Here is a 19,428-nt window from a genome sequence, read left to right as displayed (position 1 = left end):
TTATAAGACTAATATATACAGTACTTTTTTCTTGTAGGAGAAGCATTAAATAAATACATAAATACATTTATATTTATCCACATTAAACAATTCAAAATTAAATTCACATTCAATATCTTCTTTTGTGGGGTGGAAGTCAGGAAATGTCTTATAAATATTGGCATTAACAATGTTTAGAGGCACATATTTTTGGTATGTAAATAAAAAAGCAAAATTTCGATACAAAAAGTCAATTTCAGGTTCAAAAGCAGTAAATAAAATAAACTTGTGGTGTTATAGCAGCGAAAAATTGGATCAAAGCTGCATATAAAATATCATTTTGGTTTTAAAATTGTGAATAATCCTAAATTTGATTTAAAAACCACTTATTACACAAAATAAACATATTTCTTCTAATAGCATATTTTATGTATTTACCAGAGTATTTAGTTTATTCCTGTATAAAGGGGTACATTTTTTCTTAAATATTTACAGCAGAATTAGTAAATTTTCCATGACTTGCATTTCATCACAGAATAATTCAAACTTCAGAAAGTGTCGCATTGGTAAATAAACTCTAAATGTCATGTTTAATATTCTATTTCACATTTTGCAGTTTATTTCATGACAAAACAGGGTAGGAAAATGCACCTCACACCTACCTTTCAGAAACATGAAAAATTAATAATACAATGTGTTATTTCGCATTTAGTGTTTTCGTCAAAAATGAAATATGCATGCCTCTAACAAAGTTTAACCATTTATCTTTCATGTCATCATCATTTATATTTGTTCACTGTTCCTAAAATTAGTAATAAATCGAGCTTAGATTATTTTTGTTTTCCGTCACCTCTTCCTTTATAAGAGACAGCAAACAGGTGACATTTTACAAGAATTCAATTCCTGTCCTTAGATCCAGTGGTGTGGAAACAAACCAGTTTGGATCTTACAAATGGGATGTTTGTGAAATGTCACTAGGGTGTTACTGCACTGTTTATGTTCTAATTATAAATATATTATTAAGCATTTTTGTTAAATAGACAGAATGCATAGAACAATATCCATGTCACGGTATTTGAGTATACTGATAATTTACATATGCATATCAGTTGAAAAATAATGGATAGAAACATTGTAACTCATAAACTCTTTCTTGGAAGGGCACAATTTGTGTGTGTGTAGGGCAGATAACTTCATTGTGAGATTAGTTGTGAATCTTATTACATTACTTTCACTTCAGAGAATAATGAATAGCATAATACAGTCATTTCTGGATGTAGTGAACTTTGTAGGAGTGAACATTCAGCTATAGTGAACCTCAGGGGCGCCGACTTGTCAAAATTATTGGGGGGGGCTCTGATCACTGAAATAAATGAATGATGACTCACTCCCTCTCTTTTGTAAAAAATAAAAAATACGTCTTCGTATAGCAGTTTTTAAGCAGCTATTATATTCCTCATGCAAATGAAATGTAACATGAAAAACATTTAGAAAATGTTTCAAAGTCTCTTTATGTCTATTGTGTCTGCTCATTTGTTTTTTAGATAACAATTAACATTTTTATTGAAAAGTATGTATTTACATTAAGAGACCAACCTAAAAGTTTTATGCCGACCTCGGTGGCCGAGCGTGTTGGGTGGTAGACTCAACCCGCTTTGATCCAGAGGTCTCGGGTTCGAGTCCCGGCGAGGGCATGGGCGTGTTTTAATGTCCGCAACAGACATGTGATGGGTTGCAAATAACCCATAAAATAAACAATATTTAACAGTTTTATTTAATTATTTACATAAATGCTAACACAAATCGCAGGAAAATGGTTTTACTTTCTTGTTCTTGCTACAATATTTTACTTTTTAAATTTAATTTTGCAATAATAAAAACAAATAGCATGTACACTAAGATATAAATTGACACACACAACAAAAACATATGAACATGATCTAAAAATAAAGCAAAAGTTGCTCTACGCACTGGGTTATTTTTTATGAACTCATTAACGAGCGGTCTCAGGTCCAAATTATCAAGCACAGTTTGATGTATGTGAAGTACCGCTAAGCTGCTTAGTCTCTTCTGCCCCATTGTAGATCTCAAATATGTCTTTAGTCGGCTAATAGCACTGAATGACCTTTCGGCTGTGGCTGTCGTCACTGGTACAGTGTGGAGGAGCATCATGAATTTGGCTCCTGGAGGGTGCTGTCTTCCAAAAGAAACTTCCTTATGTCACGCATGGTAGTTAGAACCACTTTCTTCTGTTTGGGGATATCACCAAGCATGGACATGTGTAAGGAGAGCCTATCAGCATCCAAATCTTTGCGAAAGAATTCTCGCGTTTGCTGAAACTTTGTTGTGCAACTGTTCACAGCTCAGATGCATTCTTTCTCTACGGCTGTTACTTTTTGTAGTCCTGTAGATTCATGTCCTTGTTTAACACATGATTTTGCTGTGTCACACACGTCAGTGTATATTGATTTATAATACTATTTTGGAGTGTAGAACTTGTGATGTTTGGCAGCATCAGGATTTTCAAGTCTCTTAGGGACCTGACGTTGCCGGGGCAATTCTGGCTCAACGAGGCTCGGTTTGCCCTCTGTGCATTTTAGCCAGAACGGCTCAAAACACATTCGCTTTTCTTGAAAGATGTCAGTCAAGTATTTTAGTTTTGATTCTACTTCTGTAGCACCAATGCGTGGAGACTGAATCTTACAGTTTACCTCTTCTATTGGACCCATCACATGGCAGTAGAGGGAGAGAAAGAAACATGTCTTAAAGTGAAGCATTGTCTCCAGGTATCCAGCACATTTTAATGCTGCGTCAGTAGAATAGAATCTTCTTCAGAAAATTTCTCAAGAAATTTGAGAAAGTTTTCATAGTTCCTTAAGATCTGTTGCATACTGGAGGCTCTCAACGTCCACCGACGAGGGCAAAGTGGACGCAGTCCAGTATGGCCAGCCTTCTCATTCACATCAATAATATTCCTAAATATTTGCATTCTTTTAGGGGATTCCCAAACAGTCTTTAACAAGTCGTTGGCTAAATTCATTATGTCTCTGATTAATACATGTATAATAGTAAATAATAATTATATACATACTTAGTATATAGTTATAAGTTATGTGTTTTGCTGTTTCCGGTCCTAGCCCCCCCAAAGTTGATGGTTTATCGGTCTCAGCCCCCAAAGTTGATGGTATAGAACATTTCAAATGTGTATTTAAAGTTAAGTTCATGTGGCAAAATTCAGAGTAAACTTTACAAGTGAAGAAAAATAATACATTAGATCCTCTTAAGCAAAATTATTGGGGGGCTCTGCCCCCACATCATTAACATTGGGGGGGCTCGAGCCCCCCTAAGTCCCATGGAGTCGGCGCCTATGGTGAACCTAAATCACTAGTCCCAACCCAAATACAGTACAAATTTTGTTTGTAGCGAACATAGAAAAATGAAATGTCCGTAAGAATTTATCATTGTTAGCATCGTAAGTACAGCACAGTACTTCAAAAGAAACCTTTGTATATTAACCTGAAGACATGAAGAAACGGGGTTTCTCTGTTTGGTTTTGTTTCGGTACCACACAGTGACTGAACATGGGAGGCCGAGAGTGTGGGGTTGTGACTATGGTGATGATGAAACATGTGTTCGAGGTGAGGTACAGCATGTGGCTGTGTGTGCTCTGCTCATTAGTTAAGTTGCCCACCCACGTGGTGGAGTGGTTAGCACATCGCACTACAACACCAGGGGTCCCAGGTTTGAATCCCAGCCTGAGCTTGGATGTTTGTAAGTGTCCATTCATCTATTTCATCATATCATCACTCATCCCCATCTTCGCAAATTAGCCAAAAGTGGCACAAAAAGTTTTGAAAAGTGGACATTAGGATGTCCAAGCATAACATGTTACTACTAGCCTCAATTCAAGTTAAGGAAAGGCATTTTGGTTTTTGTGAATTTTGGATATAATGAACAAATTGTCTGGATCCGTGGTGATCTAAAACCTTTACAATATTTTTACATGGACAATATTTTTTAATAATGTTTATTATTATTATTATTATTATTATCTAAGAAAAATGGCATAAGTATGAATCTTTTCTAGATATAGAGAGCACAATATTTTTCTCCCTCTATTTTTGCAGAGTTGTTCTTACGAGGTCAAAGATTGGAAGAGAAAGTGAGGAAAAAGGAAAAAGAGAAAGAGGATCAAGAAAAGGAAATTGAAAAGCTGTGCAAAGCTATTGACAGTTTTAAAAGTGTAAGTAAATTAAAATGCTTAACATAATATATTAGTTCAAGTAGAAAGATACTTGCTAATGTTGAACCATGCAAGTATGCGTAAGCTATGGAATAAGCTCAGAGAGCATTCTACAGTATAGAGTATGTAACAGATTCAGAAATGGTGTGTTCTTTTCTGTGGATATCTTCAATTAAAGATAGTATAAAAATGGATATTTCCATATTTAAATTATTTAAAATTTGTAATGAAACTAATAACAATGCCAGCAGGGAGAGTATAGGAATTTTCAGCATTAATATCTGTCATTTACTGAATATTTAGAAAAATGGTGAATAAAAACAATTTTTAGAGATTTTTTAAATATTTTTGGATTGGCATCAATGCCTTGAAGAAAATTACTTACAGTTTTTGTAAGTTATAATGTAAACTGAAGTATTTTGTATTCGTACACGAAATTAAAGTTCTGCAAGGTACAGAGTAACAGAGTAATACATTTTTAGAAAAGGGTAATATTTCAATTTCCGAACATACATGTCGAGAGTGTTGAATTGTCATCCTCAAAGATGGTATAGTAGTAATGTTGTCACCCTGTAAGCAAGGAGTGCCAGGTTTGATTCCCAGTGGAGGCACGTTGCACAGCAATTGTACATCAAATCCTGAGCAGCGTGTCTACCAGTCAAGAATGTCAAGGAAAAGTCAAGATGATATGCTCGAGGTCAAGATTTTTTTTTTTTTTTTTTTTAGATATTTTTTTATTACAGTATCATGAATTTTCATTGTTATATACCTGTACTGGAGTTTGATAAAATCGAATATTTGGAAATCTAAAATTGTATTCAGTTGTGGTTAAGATTTGTTCATTTGTTTTCTTAAGAATTACATTCTTGTATTCGTGAAGTTTTGTAAAAATATTAAATAAAGTAATGTGGCCATTTCCCATCCAGGATGAAATCTGAAGCATAAATTTTTACGTACATTAATAATTAAAGCAAATCTAAATCTCTTGTTAAAGTACAGCTTCAGTTTCCATCTTAACCGACCTTATGGTAGGGATTTTTCATTGAATAAAGATGTCTATCTTCTTCATTTCAAACTATACCTAAGTAGGGGGCAATTAAATTAATGTTACGAAAAAGAAAAAAGAAAAGTCATGAAAATGTCAAGAATTTTGTATTTGTTATTTTGGTAGACACCCTGTAATTAAATTGAACTGGTAATCTCCAATACCACTTAGATTCCACATTTTCAAAATTAGACAGTAGTAACAAATGCACCTAAACTACAACATGATACAGTTGAACCTCGATTTTACATTTTTCAGGGGACCAAGCTGAAAAAACTTAAAATGCGGGAAAATGTTAATTCGAGGAAAATATTATAGCATTTTACTAATTTGGGACCATCAAGCTTGAATGTATAACGTGGGAAAATTTAAAAATCTGGGAACGTAAAGTCGGGGTTCCACTATAACTACTATCATCAGACCAAAATACAAGGATTGTGCCAATGGTATAAGCTGGATAGGATAAAAATAAAACAGTCCTGATTAGCATATCTGTGCAAGAAGTAGACTTAAAACTCAAAACTAAAGACAGAAATGAATGAGTTGTACCAAACATATGTTATGTTATTTTTTTCCCAGGATGTGGCTTCCTTGGAACTGTTGTGTAAAAGTCAAGAGCAGACAATCGCTGAGAAAGAACTTCAAGTGAAGGAGACACAAGATGAACTTCGATCACTCCAGAGAATAAGAGAGGCCATTTATGAAATTTCTGCAGGCAAGAAGAAGCTTGAAAAGTGAAATGCAGAAATCATTTCTATGTTTAAAATATTTGTTTCAACTTAGTTGAGCAGAAAAACTAGAACAGTTACAAGTAATAAGTGTCTACAAGCATGCAAATTGATGTATGTAATTGGTGTATCTATTATAACCAAATTGAATGCAAGGAAATTGTAAATATAGTTTTAAGGTGTGATGTGTTGCTCGTCCAATTTTAGTGCTCTTTGAAAATAAAAATTGTCCTTGTTTTATAGAATCACTTAAAAATATATGTATATTTATTTCTCACCAGTTATTTTACTACAACTCACACTTTTTATGGGAATTCAGAGTAGATTTAAAATGTATATTTTTATAGGGAATAAATATGATTTATTCAACTATGTCTTTTAGCTCCATTTTGTTTTGGCAACAAATATTATGGACAGATAAGCTGCTAAAGACTACTTACACAATATATTCAGCACTCTCTGTTCTATTTATAAATGCCGGCCTCCGTGGTGGAGTGGTTAGCATAGCCCACTATAATGCCAGGGGTTCTGGGTTTGAATCCTGGCCTGGGCGTGGGTGTTTGTGAGAGTCCCTTCATCAATTTCGTTGTATCATCACTCATCCTTATCTTTGCGATTAGCCAAAAGTGCCAGAAAAGCAAAGTATAATAAACCAAATCAATCGATCCATCCAATTTATAAATTAGCTGCTTGGGAGTAAAACTTGATAACCCACATTCCTTTTAAAATTGAGTTAACACGATAGTGAATGATGTTCCCTTAGTAGCCGGTAATGGTCAGGAACATCTGAGTACCTCATAAGCCACAATGCACTGGACGAACTTTCACCTTCATTGTTCTCGGTTTCATACTTTTGTGGGTTATCAAGTTTTACTCCCGAGCCACTCAAATCATACTTGGTGATATGTACAGAGATATGATATATGACTGGAGATTGCATAAAGTATCAGAAAATGGCATGGAATTGAAGAAATTTGGATATGCAATCATCATAACTGATCAATCAGTGCCAGAAGTAATGTTTCCTTTTTTTCTCTCTCAGCCTACCTTAAATATATTAATAATGATGATAGGAGAGAAAGACACAATTGTTTATTTTTATGTAATAAGATTTCTCAATACAGTGGTTTAGACTCCACTTTAAACTATTGTTCCAGTCTCGACTAGCCTATCAGAGCATAAAGTGGACTTTTCTATAAGATTATATGCATCAGTGGCATATGCTGAATCCAAGACCAGAGCTATCTCACCATGCAGTAGTGTATGAATTTAAAAAGGAAAGCTGTCTGCCAGGAGAGGCTTTTCCTCATTCAGAGTTTGGAATTTTTGATTACATGAAAATCTTATCATGAAAGCAACAATAGTAAACAATGGACATAAATTAATTCAGGCTTATAAATAGTTGCAACCTATGATATGCAATATTTAGATAGATCTACATGCAAGTATAAAGTAATGATTCACTTGATCCCTTAAATCAATTACTTGAAGTCTATTCTTCTATCCTTTTGTTTGGATTTCTGGTTCACATTTTCACAAAATGTTTCTTCAGATGAGTGTCTTTTTATTTATTGATTAATTATTATTCAGAATGTTTTTCTCAATGGACATAGTCAAAATGGTTAACTGGGCTTGTTCGTGTGTGGTTCTGAGAAATGCCTTATTCCTCCTTATAGCAGAAAAATTCTTTCAACAGTTGCAGTTGAAAATGTGAATATCAATTTTGCTAGTTTGTACACTTCACTAAACACTACATCCAAATTGAATTCAAGCCTATCCTCGTAAGGAAGGTGAGAGAATAGTGCCTTATACACAAGTTCATGGATTATATCCATTTGTTCTTACTTTACTACACTTTCATATAGCCTCGGTCACTGCAAAAATTCCTCCCGATCACGTGGTCAACACTACAAATTAGACTACAAATCCTCTTTTTTAACCTTGCAGACCAAGACCTCATTGGAAACATGGCTAGGTTCGTACGATGACAAGAATGTTTACATTGCCAAATGTATTTCATTTAGTAAATGAATACGTATTAATCTGAAAATGTGAGTAATTTGCACAACCATAAGTTATGAATTCATACATCGATACGGGAAGAATGGTGCGAGAATTTCAAAAGACAAGAATTAGGATAAATGCAACCATAAATAAGGTCTGGTTTCTCAAGGAATGCAGGAGGTTGGGGGGTAGTGCCAAATTTCCTTAAATGGGGATACCAACCATTGGGCATTAAAGGGCATAAACAAAAAAAGAAGTTTCAGATGGGAATGCTGGGGAAGTGTCTATAGACTTAATAAAGTGTGTTTGCAGCTACATTTGGAGCTTAGCGCTATGTTGGATGGGATAACATGGAATAGAATCGAGGAAAGACACCATAAATTCGTGGAAACTGCTAAAAGCAATCATAACTAAGAAAGATCTTCCCACAGATTTAAAAGAAATCATGGGGAAAGGTCAAAAGTTTGCTATATGAGGGAGGGGGATAAAATCGAAAAAGAAGAATTTATTATAGCAGCGGAAGGAATACGGCCAATATTGGATGACAAGAAGGAGGTTAAACAAAGGATTCATGACATTATTGAGCAACAGATTAGAAAGGAAAATGGGAAAAAGGGAGGGATAAGAAGCATGAGTGCTATAAAAAGAAGTTGAACAATGTTAGGAAATGGGTTAAAGACAATAATGTCTTTAATTCGTTCAGATAAAGAGAATAAAATGGTCGTTATGGAGAAAAAAAGACAATAGAAAAATGGACTAGTGTTTTTGCAGCAATGATTTTAAGAAGGTAGGGCAGAATCGGATTACTAAAATAAGGAAGGGGATAGAAATGAGCATTATGTTGGCAAGGGTAGAGAAAAAGAGGTTAATTGAAGAATGTAAGAAAGGGGATATCCCAATAGCATTCAGGATACCAAAAACCCACAAAGAGGGGACCCCATTATGACCAATCATTCCTATGTACATACACCCAGGATATAAATTAGCTAAGACTTTCGTCTCGAAAATCAAAGGGGTTGGGGAAAATACCAAGTTCAGTGTCAAGAATTTCTAGAATGTAAAGAATGAAATAGAAAAACTTGAGATTACAAGCACAGATAAGATCATGAGCTTTGATGTCGTCAACCTATATCCAAGTGTTCCCAGAGACAAAGCTGTAGACTGCCTGCAAAGGTGGTTGATGGGAAAAGGGATTAGTGTTGTAGCATGGGAATACGTAAGGTGGTTCCACCTATGCACTGGGTATAATTATTTTTGTTGTAATGGAAAGAATTACATTCAAAAAGAGGGATTAGCAATGGGGAATCCAGTTTTCGGAATAATATCTAGTATTTTTCTACATTATATAGAGAGCCCAGCAATGAACCAAATGAAATGTGAGGTAAAATTGTATGGAAGGTATGTTGACGACATTTTGATTATTGGGGAGGAGAAGGGCTTAGAGAGAATGTTTAGTATAATGGGGGAGCAGGAAGAGCGGATTAAATTCACAAGGGAGGAAATGAAGGAAGACAAGATAAGCTTTTTGGATCTTTTGATTCATAGAGAAGGCAAGAGTATAAGGACCGGGGTTTTTCATAAAGCCTTATCCGGGGAATTGTACATTAACAGTGAATCCGTCCATGCAAAAAGTAAACTAAAAGTGACGTTTTTCTAAATTTCTTTATTCAAGCAATAAGGTTATGTAACCATAGGGGAGATTTGAAAAAAGAGGTAGATTGGATAATGAGGGTGGGGAATAGGAACGGATACAAAGGAGCCAATTTGAGGATGAACTCAGAGCATGGAAAATTTGCGAAAAAGAGTTTGATTGCACCGGGAAGGATGGAGGCCTGAAAGGGGGTGGGGGAAGGAGAAGGAAGAAGAGGGGAAGTTCAGATATATATAGGAATCCCATATTTCAAATGGGTATCGGAGAGGGTGGAAAAACTAGTAAGGGGATATGGAATTGTGTGGAATGAAAGCTCCGAGAACCTTGGAAAAACACTTCACCGAGTACAAGAAAGATGAAAAAGGTAAAGAAAAAGAGGGAGGGAGAACGGGATTTACAGTATTAAATGTGAGTGTAACAAGGAATATATTGGTCAAACGGGTAGGAGATGGAAGGAGCATGACAAGGATATAAGGGAGGAAGTCCCTAGAATAGGGCTGTCTGAGCATATAATTGAGGAGGGACATGAAATTAAAAAACGAGAGGTGGTTCGGGAGGAAAATAAACCAATTAGGAGGAATGTGTATGAGGCTTCCTACATTTGCATGGGAAGGGATAATAAATTGAACAGAGATGATGGAAATGTGGATGAGATTTTGATAGGGATGTTTAAAAAATGGAAAAAGCACGAATACAAGAAAATAGGTTTCCATGTTACCCCAGACGTAATTCGCGTGGCTCAAGAAATACGCGACTTTGAATTTGATGTGACTTAAGCAGGAATGGGAGATGTAGGGGAAGTGTGTGAGGGGGAAACAGCAGGTGGACAACTTCCTGCATTCAGCGAGGAGTCATCCTGAAGTCAATACAGGGAAGTGAAATGGCGTGCACCTTTTTATCTTTTTAATTTGAAATGGTTCTTTTAGACAGAAAGTTTTTTATTGTTGTGGGAGTTTTAACAGTTTTAGCAAAGTCATACCGTATCCTTTTCATGGAGTATTTCAGATAGCCTAAAAAAAGAACCTGAGGAAGGGAACACTAGTTTCCCGAAACGTCGTTCGGATAAAATAGATACTCACCTAAACGTAAATACAAGAAGTTTGTATTTTTAAATATTTTTGAGAATACATATTAATAATAAAATCTTCTGGTTGTGACAGGACATGCTCACAGTGTAGAACCACCTGACATAAAGTGAGGGATCCCTGCCAATTACCAAAGATTGTCCCATGCAGACTCCCACTGTGTCCCCCCAACTAGGAATGATCACTGGTGACCAGTGACTTTTCTGGCTACTTTGGATGTACATTAGCAACCTATCTGGCAAATTGAAGTAATATCACACAGATGTATATCTTTTACATGGGTACAGCAAGTGCTACAGCTTGAAGTAAGTAGAAGAAGAAGTAAGTAAGTTAGTAATTGAATGTAATACACATGTGATGCTCATTTGGGCCTGATTAATATTTATTTATTCAATTACTGCCCTCAACAGATAAAACTTCCAATAACAGAAGGCAGATAAACAATTCACATGGCAGTGGATCATGGTCCTTGAGCATTCCCTGTTTGACAGAGTTTTGCCGCTATCTAGAATGCTGTGCTTTGTTGGGGGGGGGGGGGCTTTCTTTAGAGCTCTTGCTCGAGCAAGTTGCACATGATTCACATTAGGCCCGCCACTTCCTTTTGAGCAGAAAATAATGCTTTCTCTTGTATACTAAAGGCCATTGAGGATTGCTTTTCACTGTAACTATTCTCCTAGGAACCAATGTCACACTGCAGGTGAACTTCCTCTCTTCCCACACAATACCAAACATGTATAATGTTGCCAACTTTCTGTATACTTTATTTCTGGCTGTGCTGTACATCTGAAGAGCTAGAATGTGCTCTACCTTTTGTTAATAATGATTACAACTTCAGTAACTTGCTTTACACAAGCTACTTTGAGTCCCGGGTTTGATATCCGGTGGAGGCACATAGTGGTTCGGACCCACTTTAAACTGTGGGTCCAATCCCGATCAGCCTTACTGGGCATAAAGTGGACTTAAAACACCAACCCAACAACAACAAGCTACTTTGAAGATATGAACTTGAGATATATGTTTATTTTACATTACAGATTAATTGATATTGTGTTCATTTGTTAACTTCTGTTTGCCAAAAGTGAAAATATTTGTTCTATATATGGTTCATTTGAAAATTTTATTTTATGCATTACAATACAGTGACTCAGTTGTTATATGCAGATGATGTAGACTTACTAGGTGATGATGTAAATACAATTAAGAATATTGCTAAAATATTTTTAAAAGCAGCTAAAGTGATAGGTTTGGAACTTAGCAAAGAGAAAACTAAATACATGCTTACAAACCGAAACCAAGTGTTAGGAAATAATCAAAATCTAATCTTCTATCTATCTATATATATAAAAATGGATGTATATGTGTGTATGTGTTCTGGCATAACTCTTGAACGCCTGGAGCGATTTCAACCAAACTTGGTACACATATCACTTGCAATCTCAAAAGAAATACTGTGGGGGTAAGACACCCCTTGCACCCCTAGGGGTGCAGGTGGGAAGGTGGTGGCATGTAAAAATAATCGAAAACTACCAATATTAGTGTGGAATCCATAGTTTTCGAGGTCGCTGAGATGAATGTGACACTCCGAATGCCGTTCAACTCCAAGTTCATCACTATAGGGATGGAGGGTGAGAGAAGGTGAGAAATAAATGTCAAAAATGACCTAGATTAGTGTCGAATTCATAGTTTTCGAAGTCTCTTAGGTAATTGGTGACATTCACGGTGACAAAACTTGGTACACATATGACTTACAATCTGGAAAGAAATATTGTGGAGGTGGGAAGGAGGTGTCATGTAAAAATAATCGAAAACGACCGATATTAGTGTGGAATCCATAGTTTTCTAGGTTGCTAAGATGAATAGTGACTCTCCCAATGCCATTCAACTCCAAGACACCCCTGGCACCCCTAAGGTGGGAGTGGGAAGGGGGTGATGTAAAACGACCAATATTAGTGTGGAATACATAGTTTTCGGGGCTGCGGAGATGAATAGCGACACTCCCAATGCCGTTCAACTCCAAGTTCATTTTACACTATAGTTAGAATTCATAATATTCCTGTCTAATAGAAGATTGGGATAAATAAATTCCCGGGCAATCAGCTAGTTATTGATAAAAAAAACGAGAAAAATCAAGAAATATTGCAAACTAAAGTGCCAAGAGATGAACCCAAAGAAGTAGATACAGAATGAATAAGATGTAAAACAGAATTAGTAGAGGCAGTCAAAAAGGTATGTGGAAGGACAAGCAAGAAAAGAAAGAAACACCATGGTGAAATGAAAGAACCAGAGAGGCAGTGAAAAACGAAAATGATGCATTTAAAGAAATGGTTTAAAATTAAATGCACAAAAAGAGTACGTGGAATAGAAGAAAGAGACAAGAACAGTAGTAAAGGAGGAAAGAAGCAAGTGGATGGAAGAATGTGCCAAACTGCTAGAAGATTATGAAAATAGGAACAAGAAAGTATTGTATGGATTAGTGAGAGAAAGAGGAGACAGCTGTAAGTTAAGGGATGAAAGGGGAAATGTAGAAGAGGATGAAGAAATAAGGAGAATGTGGAGAAATTGCTGAACGTGAAAAGAGGAAATGAACGTGAAGGAAAAAGAAAACAGGAAGGAAAATGAATCTCACATGGAAAGAAGTGGAGAAAGCACTGAAGAGAATGAAGAGAGGTAGAACACCTGGAGATGAAGTGTCAGTGGAAATGATAGGAGCAGGAGTGATTGGTGTACAGTGGCTGTACAGAGTAGTGAAACAGTGTGGCAAGAGAGGGAAGTGCCAAGAGATTGGACGAAGAGACTAATGGTTCCCATATTCAAAAAGGGGGGACAAAAAGGAATGTAAAAACTACAGAGGAGTAACACTAATGTGCCATTCAACAAAGGCATATGAGAAAATATTAGAGAAAAGAGTAAGGGTAGTAACAGAGCTGAACATGAGAAAGGAACAATATGGCTTTAGAAGAGGCAGATCAACAGTAACAATGATATTCACCATAAGTCAATTACAGGAAAGGCATTACGAGTATGGAAATGATTGATTTTGGCATTCCTAGATATACGTAGAAAAGGCATGCAATAGCATGGACAGAAGAAAGATTTGGAAGGCTCTAAGAGAGAAAGGAATTGAGAAAGAGATAGTGTGTAGAGTGCAGAGCACATACAAGGCCAACCAGAGCTGTGTGAAGATGCCAGTGGAAAGAACGGTGTGGTTCAGTATAAGTAATGGATTAAAACAGGGAAGTGCTCTTTCCCCACTGCTCTTCATAATTACAATGGATGCAATTAATGAAGAGGTGGGGAAAAGGAAGAGATGAAGGTCCTGTTGTTTGCTGATGACTTAGTAATATGGGGGAACAGGGAAGAAGAAATACAGAGACAGCTTGATACTTGGAATGAGGAAATTAGAAGAGCAGGAATTAAATTCAGAGCAGAAAAGAGTGATGTGCTAATAACAAGAAACAGAGTCGGAAATGAACCAAGAACAAAGATGGACATGGAACAGTTGAGGGTAGTGGAGAGCTTCAAATATCCAGGAAGCATATTTGAGATATGTGAAAGAATAGATGAGGAGGTAAACAGAAGAGGGCAAATGGGTTATGGACTATATTAAGGTGTTTGAAGATTAATATGAAACAGGGATGTACCTATGAAATGCAAGAAGGTGATATATAACACGTACTATGTGCCAATAATTATGTATGGAGCAGAGACATGGACAATGACAGAGAGAGAGAAAGGGAAGATGCAGGCAGTGGAGATGACATTTTTAAGGAGTATATTGGGGAAAACTCGAAGGGATAGAATGAGGAATGACAGGACAGGATAGATCAGGCACAAATGAGATGGTTCGGACACATGAATAGGATGGATGCGGAAAGACTACCAGTAAGATCTTACAATGTACAAGGAGTGGGAATAAGCCCAAGGGGGGGGGGGACCAAGATGTCGGTGGAAAGAGCAGATAGCGGAGAGTGTTAGGAGAGGAGGACAAGATTGGAAGACCAGGAAAAAATGGAGAGGATTGACTTCTATGCCAACCCAGGAAAGGGCGAAGGATGAGGATAATAATTATTTATAACAACTCGTTTGAACCAGTTTCTAAATTCAAGTACTTAGGAGTAGGAGTAATACTAAAAAATGAAAATGATATTAAAAAGGAAATAAAAAGCAGGCTTTATTCAAGAAATGTGCGTTACTTTTCTCTTCATAAACTTTTATCTTCTCGTATAATATCTAAGAAACTAAAAGTTAAAATATAGAAAACAATAATTTTGCCTGTAATATTATATGGATGTGAGAGTTGGTTCCTTACATTGAAAGAGGAATATAAATTAAGAGTGTTGAAAATATAATCCTTCGAAAAATATTTGGACCTAAAAGGGATGAGGAGATAGGTGAGTGGAGAAGGTAACATCAATTAGAACTGTATAGTTTGTTTTCATATCCAGATATTATTATAAAAATTAAATCAAGAAGACTTAGAAGAGCAGGCCACGTGGCATGAATGGGAGAGGAAAGAAGAGTTTAAAGGATTCTTTTTGGGTAACCAGTAGGAAGGCAAATATCATGGCGAAGATGGAGACATAATGTTGAGATAGACCTAAAGGAAATCGGTAGGGACAAATGGAAGGCTTGTATTGCTGCAGCCATAAACCTTAGGGTTTAAGAAGGCTAAAGAGTGAGTTAAATGTAATACAGTTATGAAAAGAAAATGTGTTTGACTACCACAAGAACCTGTATCCATAGTCCTTTATTATATGCACAGAGATGCCATTTTATCTTTGAATTAGTTGTGTTATTGGTGTCAGAAGTGAACTGATCTGAATTATTTGCCGGTACTGATAAATTACTGATACCAATAACCAATATTCTACTGACACAGTATAAAATTACAAATATTCCTTGAGTGCCTACTTAATTAACACATATAATTAAGTGATTCAATGATATTTCTTTGAAAAACCAACTGTATGCTTAAACATTAACTGTACTTAACTATGACATGAATTACAGTGGAACTTCCTCGATTTTATGTTTTTCAGGGAAGCAAGCTAAAAAAATTAAAAAGTGAGAAAATGTTAAATCGAGGAAGATTTTGTAAATATACAATTTAAGACTAAAATTGGTAAATGCTGTAAGTGCTACAATCATTCAAACACCGTTTTCCATGTTAAACTGTGAAATGTGCCATGCTTTATAATGTGGTAAACGTGAAATGTGGCTGGTAGCCCTCTAAGTAGTTCAAAGGGCATGTAAAGAGGTCACTAGTGTGAACGTTCTTACAGGCTGATGTGTGGAACGATGTGATTTCCCAACACTTTCGCTTTTGGCACTTACAATGTTTACCACTTTTAGCCCTCAATTTGTAAAAATTTTGTATCCATAATTTTTAATCCAACCGACAGTAGTATCCTTGCCTGCACTCTTGTTATTGATAGTTTTACTATTGTCAAGTACTCCAAGAGTATCAGTATTTTAATGAATTTCAGCCATTATGTTGAAATGTGTTCATTTCATTTACAGTGCACAATGTCCATTTCGCACAGAAATCATCAATAAAATAAAAGGAACAGAAAGTAGAACAAATATAAATAAATAGGCAAAATAAATCCAGTAAGGCATTATTTAATATATTAATATCCTATTCTTATAGATGAATGAAGGCAAATTCTGAAGAAAGGAAGGATATTCTCATAGTGAGTGGAAAGCTATCATAGAGTTCTCCCATAGTTGAATGTTAGCACTCTCACCTGTGTTTTTTACCCAATGTTTTCTTTTTTTTAATATGGAAGCAAATCTTTCAGCATATGTTATTCTAAATATTAAAATTTGCAAAGTATTGTAGAAGTCCCGCACCGTGGCCGTGTTGTCTAAGGTGCAAGCTTCGGGCTCCGGCTACGGGATGCATGCAGATTCAAGTCTGCTGTTACAACTTTTCTTTTGAGATTTTGGCCTGTGTAGGGACCCACCTTCGTGAGGAAATTGAGGAGCTATGAATAAGTAGCATAACACGGTCATGGAAACCTACGACGACGACTTGGGGTTTGCTCTGCTGATCACCTATTACCCCGTAAGTAGTTAGATGATCACCCACCTTGATGGGAGTGAAGCCAGGAGTAGGTAGGTAGGCACTTGCACGCAAGGGCTGTTAAGCTATGGATTATTGTAATATTATTAACATCGTGATGTCCTGAAGTTCCACTCAAATGCAATTGAGATCCATTATTAAAGTATGTAGTAGCAGTTCCAGGGGTGCCCAAAGTGTAATGGGTCCACTCCCGGTCCTCGAAAATGACGTATATTTCATACCCCGCATGGGGCCAGACGTCATTATGGGTATGGAAAACCGGTCGTGATTTTTACTTACAGTCCAGGTTTTTAGTTCTGTACTGAGACGGTCGTACTAGTGCGAGGTGGAGATAATTACCTTTAAATGTTACACTTTGTGGTTAACCTTAGATATGTAGACTCGAACAATAATAATACACTAATAGCATTATACCAGATACCTGAAAAACATCAAATGATAACACTGACGAACGGTAAAAATATGAATACATTGTATCAACAAAAACAATATTGGAATCAACAAACTGTTTACATCGCCCCCTCACTCATTCTTTCTCTCTCTCTCTCTCTCTCTCTCTCTCTCTCTCTCTCTCTCTCTCATGCTCACTTCTGGGGGATTTTTACATGGGAATATACATACAAACCATGGATCTAATCGACATAGCATTTCCCTTTTGTTTGAACCTTTACGTGAATTTAGGTCATTAGTCTGCCCGCTCCCGTGCTCTTTTAAATCAAATATGCGCCAGCCCTCGGAAAGCAATTATCTGAAACCATTGGGTCGGCGTAGTTAAACCTTTCGTTCGAATGAACGTAGGCATCAAGTCGTAAGCACAAAATTTACCAAGTTTCTCGGACGGGGGTAATACACACAAGCCCCTCTCGTCCATTGAGAACAATTACACCATACATAGTGATGCGAAACTTAATCGGCTCCAGCTGCCGGAATACACGAATCAATCGTCGGCGCGAGCAAAAATTACAACAAACCACTATGCAATAAAGAATACTACACTCGCACGACCTTGCAATATAAAATACGCTTTCCACAATTAAAAAGACTAATCGGTCAACTATTGACAAGCTAATTGACGCGACGGGGCGGTCGGTTACACAAAAATGGAGCACACACTGACAAGTTACACGAAAAATTAACGTAATGGAATGGAGCTTCTAACTCTGAATGCAGACAATCAAATTATTACATATGAACATGAAATGACCTTTTATATAACATTACTCAAAAATATCAGCACGGAACTTAGGTTCGGGGTTCCTGAGTCACTTTGCAAATCGGTGAGACTTCTGCTTTTACGGTACGGCGTTGATACAAACAATACATGCTTACATGGACATAGGCCATCTGAAGAATACTCTACCGGACTCTGCTACATCGTGTGATCGTTCATCTTTCCTGGATGCGGGGATTTGCACAAGGTTCCTTTGCGGCGAAAAATGTTCTTCGAGGTCGAACGCGGCGAAGGATGGTTGCGGCGATATTGGGCACTTTCACTTTCATAGAACGTCGCGTGTCTCTCTTCCCACAAGCGTCGGCTGTACGTTCTCACGCGTCATTCCGGAATCTCTCTTGTGTGCCGGTGTAAAGTGGAATTTGGACTCCGTAGAAAAGTGACTGTACAGTCAATTTTCTACGGAGAAAAATGACTGCCCTTTTCAGTTCCCGTCAATTAAGCAGGGGGTAAAATATCCCCGTAGAAAAATGACTGCTTCTCAATTCCCACTTAAAAGAGGGGGTACAAATTCCCCGTAGAAAAGTGACTGCCCCCTTAAATCCTGCTTATATTAGGAGGGGGTATAATTTCCCCGTAGAAAAGAGACTGCCCCTTTAAATCCTGCTTATATTAGGAGGGGGTATAATTTCCCCGTAGAAAAGTGACTGCCCTATTAAATCCTGCTAATATGAGAAGGGGGTACAATTTCCCCGTAGAAAAGTGACTGCCCTATTAAATCCTGCTAATATGAGAAGGGGGTACAATTTCCCCGTAGAAAAGTGACTGCCCCCTTATATCCTGCTTATATTAGGAGGGGGTACAAATTCCCCGTAGAAAAGTGACTGCCCCCTTAAATCCTGCTTATATTAGGAGGGGGTATAATTTCCCCGTAGAAAAGTGACTGCCCTATTAAATCCTGCTAATATGAGAAGGGGGTACAATTTCCCCGTAGAAAAGTGACTGCCCTATTAAATCCTGCTAATATGAGAAGGGGGTACAATTTCCCCGTAGAAAAGTGACTGCCCTATTAAATCCTGCTAATATGAGAAGGGGGTACAATTTCCCCGTAGAAAAGTGACTGCCCCCTTAAATCCTGCTTATATTAGGAGGGGGTACAAATTCCCCGTAGAAAAGTGACTGCCCCCTTAAATCCTGCTTATATTAGGAGGGGGTATAAATTCCCCGTAGAAAAGTGACTGCCCTATTAAATCCTGCTTATATTAGGAGGGGGTATAATTTCCCCGTAGAAAAGTGACTGCCCTATTAAAACCTGCTAATATGAGAAGGGGGTACAATTTCCCCGTAGAAAAGTGACTGCCCTATTAAATCCTGCTAATATGAGAAGGGGGTACAATTTCCCCGTAGAAAAGTGACTGCCCCCTTATATCCTGCTTA

At 37.0% G+C, this 19,428-nt stretch overlaps 1 protein-coding gene across 2 annotated transcripts in view; it reads left to right on the top strand.

Annotated features, from left to right (window-relative positions):
* Positions 1-6,364, top strand: part of LOC145990930 (uncharacterized) — a 44,777-nt gene extending 38,413 nt beyond the window's left edge. For both annotated transcript variants that reach the window (XM_083126468.1, XM_083126470.1), the window contains exons 9-10: positions 4,107-4,222; positions 5,847-6,364. In XM_083126468.1, the coding sequence (XP_082982594.1) occupies positions 4,107-4,222; positions 5,847-6,005 (275 nt within the window). In that variant the 3' untranslated portion in view covers positions 6,006-6,364. The remainder of the gene's footprint in view (positions 1-4,106; positions 4,223-5,846) is intronic.
* The last annotated feature ends 13,064 nt before the right edge of the window (positions 6,365-19,428 follow it).

Source organism: Lepisma saccharinum, chromosome 8 (genome assembly GCF_977018435.1).
Source record: "Lepisma saccharinum chromosome 8, izLepSacc3.1, whole genome shotgun sequence".
NCBI lineage: Eukaryota > Metazoa > Arthropoda > Insecta > Zygentoma > Lepismatidae > Lepisma > Lepisma saccharinum.
Note: the sequence above shows the minus strand (reverse complement) of the source record. Positions and strands in the feature narration are given on the sequence as shown.